General features: G+C 52.0%; 1 protein-coding gene across 4 annotated transcripts in view; it reads left to right on the top strand.

Annotated features, from left to right (window-relative positions):
- Positions 1–760: 760 nt before the first annotated feature.
- Shroom2 (shroom family member 2) overlaps positions 761–8,443 on the top strand; it is a 173,411-nt gene continuing 165,728 nt past the window's right edge. For all 4 annotated transcript variants that reach the window (XM_023708092.1, XM_023708089.1, XM_023708090.1 and 1 more), the window contains exon 1: positions 761–1,045. In XM_023708092.1, the coding sequence (XP_023563860.1) occupies positions 908–1,045 (138 nt within the window). In that variant the 5' untranslated portion in view covers positions 761–907. The remainder of the gene's footprint in view (positions 1,046–8,443) is intronic.

Genomic DNA, 8,443 nt, shown 5'->3' with positions numbered 1-8,443 from the left:
CCGCCCTCACCTGGCGGCCGCGTCCTGCGGCGCTCGGGGACAAAGGCGAGCGTCCTCGCGCTGCAAGACAGAAGGCGCGGGGCCTCCTAGTGGCCGCCGCCACGCGCCCGCTCCGCCCCGCCGCTTCCGCCGCTCACCTGTTGCGCCCGGGCCTCAGGGCGCCTCAACCCCAGCCCTGCCCTGGCCCGCAGGTGGCGCCAGTCCCCGAGCGCGCGTTCTATGTCGGCCGCTCCGCCAATTGGTCGCCAGAGTCGGCCCTTCCTGAGGCGACCCCAGCTTCTTCCTGAAGCGATCTTCAGTGCACGCGGCTCCTACTGGCAGGGACCCTGGATCTCGCGATCCCCGGTTTAGGTCCCTACCCTCCAGTCGGGGCTGGACCCAAGCTCGCGCGTCCCGGGCCTTGGACCCCCTTCCCTCCATCCAGGACGGGAGCCCCGATCGCGGCACCGTGTAGCCCAGACCCCTCCCCTTCAACCCAGACTAGACTCCAGATCGCGCGTCCCCAAGCCCAAGCCCAAACCCGCTATTCTATAGGCCGGGTGGACCCCCAAAGGGCAAGCCCCGCCCCCAGCCCCCAAGCCTGCGGGTAACCTCCAGCTGGTGCCCAGACCCAATGCGCGCACGCCCCGCCCCGCCCCGCCCCCGGCCCCAACCTCCAGCCCGGGCGGGAGCCCCCGAGTGCGCGCCCCGCCTCTGCTCCGCGCTGCACCGCCCTCCTCCCCACCCCTTCCCCGCTCCCCGTGCCTCCTCCTCCCGGCTCCCTCCCGGCGCGACCGGCGCTCTGCTCTGAAGTTGCAGCGCAAGTTCGCCGGTGGCGGGCGGCGGCGCGGGCGCCCGGAGTCTCCCTCGCCCTCGGCCGGCCGGGGCGCCCTGGGGTGCATGGGCGCTGGCCGCTGCGGGGCCCGCCATGGAGGGCCTGGCGGAGGCCGAGGCGCGGGCGAGCGACGGCGGGCGGCTGGTGGAGGTGCAGCTGAGCGGCGGAGCGCCCTGGGGCTTCACCCTGAAGGGCGGCCGCGAGCACGGCGAGCCGCTGGTCATCACCAAGGTGAGGCGGCCGCGACCCCAGGTGGCCGGGCGCCGGGGGCTGCGCTCGTGGGGTGTTCGAGACGCGCGGCTGCGGGAGGCACCTGCGGAGACCTGGACTCGGGCGGGCGGAGGTGTGTGGTTCCGGCGCCGCCAAGCGTCCATGGCTCCTGTTCCGCGTCCCTTTCCGTTTCTCCTTCGGGAAATGGCCTAGCCGGGTCCCCTGTCACTCCAGTCTCGCCGGTGACTCGCACCTGGGGCGCTGCCCAGAGGGACCGGAAAGCCTCCAAGGACCCAGGGGCTGGGCAGAGCCTTCCCCACCTGTGTGGGCCTCGCCAAGGTCCGGGGTTTGGGCGCTGCAGCCGTTATCGCTAGGAGAAACCCAGCTGGGCAGCTGCCGCCGGCCGGGCGTCTCGATTCCCATCAGCCATCAATATTTATTGACCTTCTGCCGCCAGCCCTACATCCTCGTGCACAGGGTACCTGAAAACTTAGAGAAAGTTTTCAGCTTGCCTGTAACAGTAGGACTTGGGTTCCCATAGTAAGAATACCTCATGCGTCTTCACTTCAGTGTCTGTGTGTGTGGGAGGGATGCTGCTTCCGAACTTGGAATCTCCCGGCTCAAAGTCAAGTATGTCTTGAAATTTTACCACCCAGGTCTGTAGGAACCTGGAAACACAAACCAACCAACCGCTCTGCTTTCTTCTAGTTCTGAGTGTCCGGTGGTCAGTTACTTTGGGAAAGGCCTAGAGCCTGGCCGCTTTTAGAGCCAAAGTTCCCTTTAACATGCAAATACTCCGGGCAGCTGGGAGCGTTTGAAGGTGACTTGCAGGTTTTCGCTTTCCTCCCCCTCCACAGCAGGAAGAAATCATGGGGCTTCTAACTCACCCCAAGGGGATGACTTTGGGAAGTAAAGTGGCTTTGTTGTTCAAACCACAGAGACACCAAAACTTGTGTACTTTTTCCCACTCTCACACTTTTCTCTGTCAGGTTAAAGATTGGTCCCAGGGTCTCAGACCAAGGACTGTATGTATCCCTGAGCTACCCCTCAGCCCTTTCCTCACTTTCGTACTTCAAACTGCAGACTTTGACGGGAGCTCCTTTAGCTGTGCACTAAATTTGTGATGAACTCCGGCTAGAGGTTTTTGTAGTTGTTATGAGTGTAGCCTGGCATAATCCTTTATCACATTGGCTTCTGTGAAAGGGGCTGAGGCAGTCGTGTAGTGTGTACCTTGGCCAGCGAGGGCGTTCGTTGTCTTTCTTAAAGCATCTTAACCAGTGTCTTATAGAGGAAAGATTTTAGAGGCTGTTTCTGATGGCATCAGTGAGAAAGCCAGCAGGTAAGTCACACAAGTCTTTCCTTTCTTTTATTTTGGTGTAATAATGGAGACTAAACCCAGGGCCTTTGCACTGAGGTACAGCCTCAGCCCTGTTTTAAATTTTGTATTTATTTTCATTGTTAGTTTAAAGAGTATTTGTTTTATTTTTTATTTCGAGAGCAGGTCTTCGTGAGCTGCATGTAGAGCCCAGGCTGAGTTGGAACTTGGGATCTTCCTGCCTCAGCCTCTCAGAGTGCTGGTGTTACAGGCATGCACCACGGTGCCCCACTGATTGTTGTTGTTGTTTTTTTTTAAGATACATAATCAATTCCACACATCTTCCTCAGACCACTTGGCTTTCTAATAGGTGGGATATGCCAAAAAATGTTAACCTGAAACTTGACTTTTTGACCCTGTATACTGTAAGGAGGTCAGTTTAGCTCAGAGTTGTTCTTTGAGAAGCTGAGGGAGGGTCTGTATGTAGTGCCCATCTTCCTACAGGTACTCCAGGTTCCCCCCTCAGAACATTCTTAGTTTTTTTTTCCTGTGCTTTGTAGAAATTGAAGTGGGTCCTGCTTAATTCATATGCTCCAATGTGATGGAAGATTGGGATTTTTTCCTTAGGATAGCCTGCGCCCAGTGTCGGCAGTGTTTCTCACGCCTGGCACTTGAACAGTGTAAGATCATCCGTGGTGCTTGCCTGTACCCCAACAGCTGGTAACTAGCTGTGCCTTGATTTAAAAAGGATGCAAAGAAATATGTCCATTTATGACCACTTAAAAGGGGGAAAACAGGCTGTTGTGATGGATGGGGTGGGGGGTTGTTCTACAGCCAGAATTAAATTAAATTCAGGATTTGAATCCTTCCTTTCTCTCAGTAGCTGCTGGAAAGTTCACTGGGGCTCATTAAATAATCATTCTAGTCATTATTTTAATAGTTCTTTTGCACTTAAACATAAGCATTGTAACTAGTTACGCTATTAGAGCCTTCAAGTATTCCAGGATTCATTTTCATTTTTGTGACATTGTCTTTCTATGTAGTTTGGACTGGCCTTGTGCTCACTTTGTAGCCCCTGGGCTGGTCTTGAACTCACAGGGATCCTCCCTTCTCACCTTCCCAAGTACTGGGATTACATGCATGCACCACCACGCTGGGGTGCAGGATTCGTTTTCTGTATAGCAGACTCTGATTAGGGGGTTGCCTGATCCAAAGATAAGAGCACATACCCTTTTCGTGAGCATGAGTGTGTTATTTGAAAGTCTTGTGAGAATGCATACCATAGAAGTTCCACAGTGGTGGCTCTCTTTGTAATTCCAGCTCCTCTACTCAGGAGGCTGAGGCAGGAGGATCCAAAAGTCACGGCCAGCTGGGCAATTTAGCAATTTAGTGAAACACTGTATCAAAATAAAATTTTTTAGAAAGGGACTGGGGATATAGCGCACTGGCAGAACACCTGCCTAATGTGGGCATGGCTCTGGGTTCAATCCCCAGTATAACAAAACCAAAACCAAGACAAACAACTCTGAAAGAGGTTGTGTGTACAGCGCAGACGTAGTGCACTTGCTGAGAACCACAGGAAACAAACAAGAGGGGTTGTCAAGAGTAAGGGGCTGATGAGATAGCTCAGCGGTCTAAAGTACCTACTTAGGCAAGTGTGCAGGTCCGTGATTCAATCCCCGGACCCAATCCCCGGACCGCACCAGCCTTACCCCCAGGGTGGGCTAAGCCGGCCACCAAAAAAAAAAAAAAAAGAGTATGTAGGGCTGGTTCTAAACTGGTGTGGGGGCACCTCCTGTAATCCCAGCACATAGGCCAACCCTTGCTACCCAGGAGCTCAAATACAGTGGTGGCACCTGTTACATGACCACTTTTCAGCCTTGACACTGATGACTTTCTGGGTTGAATCCTCCATTGTCTTGGGCATTGTTCCATGCCTGTGGGTCGCAGGATGAGACCACTAGGAAGGTCCCCCCAGACAGCAGGGCAGTGCAGTTTTGACTTGGAATCACTTTGATGACTTGTTCCCTTTGCTTGTAAAGCGTTTCAGCTGTTACTTTTTAATTTTTTTTTTTTTTTTTTTTTTTTTTTTTTTTTTTTGATGGAATCAGGGATTGAACTCAGGCCCTTGCGCTTGCCAGGGAAGCACTTATTCCATCTTCCTGGCCCCTTCAGCTGTTACTTAATTCTTCTGATAGACACTGTCTGGGAGGCTAGTGTGTTTGGAGCCCTGGCATGAACAGTGTTTGGGTAGACTGCGATTTTTTACTCACAGGTTGGCCCTATGAAAAGACTTTAAAAAAAAAAAAAAAATCAGGGTCTCACTATGCCATTCAGACTGGCCTTGAGCTCACTTTGTAGCCCAGGCTGATCTTGAAGTTGCAAAGATTCTTCTGCCTCAGCCTCCAGAGTGCTGGGATTACAGATTTGCACCACCATATCCACCATACCCACCATACCCGCGGGACCTGGAAAAGGCTTTTTTATTTGTGTAATAAAACCTAAGTACTTGCTACACCTGCATTTTTGTAGCCAGAGAAAGGAAATAGAAGTTGGGACTTCCAGTCCTTTGTCTTGACCTTTCAGAGGGGTTGTGAGCACCTTCTTTTCTCTAGGTCCGGTTTGAAGTTAGAGATGCTCTCTTCGTGGGAGACTAGCCCAATGGAAGTGTGAGGAGGATGTCTGAAACTCACCCTGCAGGACTTCTGCAGAAAGAGGGAAAGATTCCTAGCTACCTGGTGCGCTTACCCTGACTTGCTTTGAGATCCTGCTACCGTTAGCAAACAAGCACTGGGGCACGGCTCTCCTTGCTAGGGTTGCGGAGAGCAGGAGTGGGGTCTGGGTTCCAAGACTGAAGGGCGTATGTTTCTGGGAGCACACACAGATGCCAGATAGCATGGGCCTGGACAGGGTGGGTGTCTGTGGTCCTGCCTGGTTTTGCTGCTCTTCCCAGGCAGTTGAGCCAACTGAAAACCTCGGTGGGGGAGGGGGCTGACTTGCAAAATATCACCTAGTGGCTTGAATTCCAACCGGGCAATGGAGGGATGGGCTAGGAGGGTCACTAGGCCCCCTGCGGCCTCAGGAATGTTTGTTACTGGCGGAGGAATGAAGCGCGGCCCCGCCTGGTCATCATTTCTTAGAGTCCCGGTTAAGAATGTCAGAAGCTTGGAGGAGAGCAGCGCGGGCTCTGGCTTCCTTGGGAACCCCTTGCCTTCGGCAGCTAAGCTTCCTGGGTGTGGAGGGCTGGAATGCTGTGGCTGCCTCCTTTCCACTGGGAAGCTGAAGACAGAATCTGAGCTCTTTGGGGGGCCATGCCCCAAGTTGTAGATGTGCTGTGTAGAGCATTCCCTCAGGTCCAGGACAGCAGAGGGCTCAGGACCCAGGCGACAGTTTGTGATGGGGGAGATCAGAGGCCTTGTTCGCCTCCTATACCACCTCCGCCAGACGCTTTTTTTTTTCTCCGAATGCCTTCAGGTCAGGTTTGGCTGGCTTGAGTTGTGGGGCTTGAATCACAGCAACCTGAGCCTGACTGCTTGGTTGAAGCAGCCACTTAAAGAACTGAGCTAAGGGGCAGGCCCCCACGCCTGAGGCTTTTGATAACAGGGCCTCTTTTTTTTTTTTGGAACCGGGGATTGAACTCAGGCCCTTGCACTTGCCAGGCAAGTGCCTATTCTACTGAGCCATCTCCTTGGCCCTAAGGGAGCTTTATTTTATGAGGCCCTGGTCCCAAGGTCATCATTAACCCGGGCAAGCAGCAGTCCAGGCCGCAGACAAATCTTGTTCCTTTAGTCGTCGCGTTTGCCCCCAAGAGCCAAGTTCTGTGTCAGATATCAGTCACGGTTTCGGAAAAGTGGGGTCTGTCGAAGAACTGGTGGATGTAAACTTGTTTGTGGATTCGGGTAGGCTTGTGTGTTTATTCTTTAGGGGTGTCGCAGTAAGGACTTGGAGCCCCTCTGCCTGGCTCCCTGGGTTGCTGTGGTCACGGCAGGTCCCCAGAATTATGAAGCCCAGTCATTCTGTGATGGCAGTTAAGAGTGTTTTCTTGAGTTATTAGGATGCGTGTAATTCTAAAGACTCATTTGTTCTGGGGAATTAATAGTATGGTTTAAAAACCTGAGGTGAGGTTTGTTTCCTGTGCTGAAAGACCTTTTCAGTTGGAAGCCTGGCCTTGCCAGCTGGCTTTCAAATATATCTTTATTACCCTCTTCCAGCCTGCAAATTAACACAGCCCTGCTGAATTCTAACCCTTGTTCCTCTGGAGATGTTTTGAGGGTGGGGGTGGGGAGCCAGGCCGAGGGCCTCTGTGGTCCTGCCCAGAGGCCTGGGGGCTGGACTGGTGCTGCGCTAGACTCACACCTATAAATCCAGGGGCTTCTACGTCAGAAGGGCTATAAACTGAAGCTATTCGTCATACGCCTGTGGCTGGCTGAATTGGGTTTTCGTGGCTGAGTTAGGAATATTTCTTAACATGTCCTAACATTTATCTCTCGAGGGGCCAGGAGCAAAATTCCAGCACCTTGCCTTGGAGCAAATGTGGAATAACAAATACTGCAGTGGTTCTCACCTTAGGGACCAGGGAGATGGCTCAGTAGAATAAGCGCTTGCCTGGCAAGTGCAAGGGCCTGAGTTCAATCCCCAGTTCCACCAAAAAAAAAAAAAAAAAAGAAAGAAAACTAGTAAAGTAGTTCTCACCTTGTTTCCAAAAGACAAGCAAGGGGCTGGTGAGATGGCTCAGTGGTCTAAAGCACCTACTTGGAACAAGCTTAGCAAAGCACAGGGACCTTGGTTCAATCCCCCAGCACCACATGCCAGCCAGCCTGCCCCCTGGTGGGCTGAGCTGGCCACACACACACACACACACACACACATACGAATAAATAAATAAAATTAAAAAAAAAAAAGACAAGCAAACTCCTCACCTGGGGAGTATAATTTTTTTATTTTTATTTTTTTTGGAATGCATTTTGGATGTGTCTCTTAGGCAGAGTTGTTTTGCATCAGCATGCAAATGAGCCTAATTTGTGGCCAAGCTCTCAGGGCCGGGGAAAGAATGCCCTGGGCTCTGTGGAACTTCTCTTGCCCGACTGGCCCAGTGGGAACGGAGGACAAGATAATTCTAGGGTGTAGCAGCTGAGAAGACTTCATTCAGGTTGTCTTCTACTTTCAAACACTAGGTTGGAGCTGGCAACACTCAGCAGAAACCCTACAGGTTTCTGCAAGTCATGGCTCTTCTTACACAGGCAATCTGCAAACTGGAAACCCACAAGAAGGATTTTGAGACAGCCCTGGGTGGGTGGCATGCTGCTGGGTTAGACCATTCCAAAACATTGCCAGGGATGGGCTGGGGGTGTAGCTCAGAGGAAGAGCACTTGCTTAACTCCCTCAAGGCCCTGGTTTGTGCTCCAGCTCCACAAGAGTAAAATATATAAAATAATTGGACTAACCTCACATAGTTGACCAGGTTATGCCAGGATGTTCTGAACTGCAAAGATAATTTTTCTTTTTTCCTGAATGAGACCCTAAGGCTATTTTTGTTTTTAATCCCTGGAGTAAAAAAAATTATACGCAAGGATGATGACTGTTTCTGTTGGGTGGAGATGGAAGAAAAGTGGTGCTCTGAATTGGTTAGGAAGGCTGGGGTTATCTTTCTTTTGGCCAGTGGTTAGATCAAAGGCGAGTTGTGAAGGTTAATGAGAGCCAGGCGGGGCGGATCTATAGCCCTGAGAGAGCATTTCCCTGATTCACAGAGGAAAAGGGGAAAGTGTTAACGCATCTCTTCTGGGTTCTGTTCTTGTGTTTACCAGAATGGCTCTTGCATAGTGTAAAAAATGTTAGGGTGGTGGGGCACACTGGCAGTGCCGGCCCTGTCGGGTTTTTTGTTCCTCCCTGGAGAGTGTGTCTCAGTTTTTAGCTGATTGCTTGTGGCATGTCTGTCCTTCCCTTAAATGGTGCATTTGTGTTATGTCCATCAGTAACCTATGTTCCTCTGTGTGCTCCTCCCACTGTAGGAGATAAGGGTCTTTGTCCACACACCACCTTCCCTCCTCAAATGCTGGGACCTATTTCTGGAGCCCCCACACTTCCAATGTAAATTTTACCATAAT

The sequence above is a fragment of the Octodon degus genome, unplaced genomic scaffold, assembly GCF_000260255.1.
Source record: "Octodon degus isolate 3935 unplaced genomic scaffold, OctDeg1.0 scaffold00329, whole genome shotgun sequence".
In the NCBI taxonomy this organism is placed as follows: Eukaryota; Metazoa; Chordata; class Mammalia; order Rodentia; family Octodontidae; genus Octodon; species Octodon degus.
This window is presented reverse-complemented; position numbering and strand designations above follow the sequence as displayed.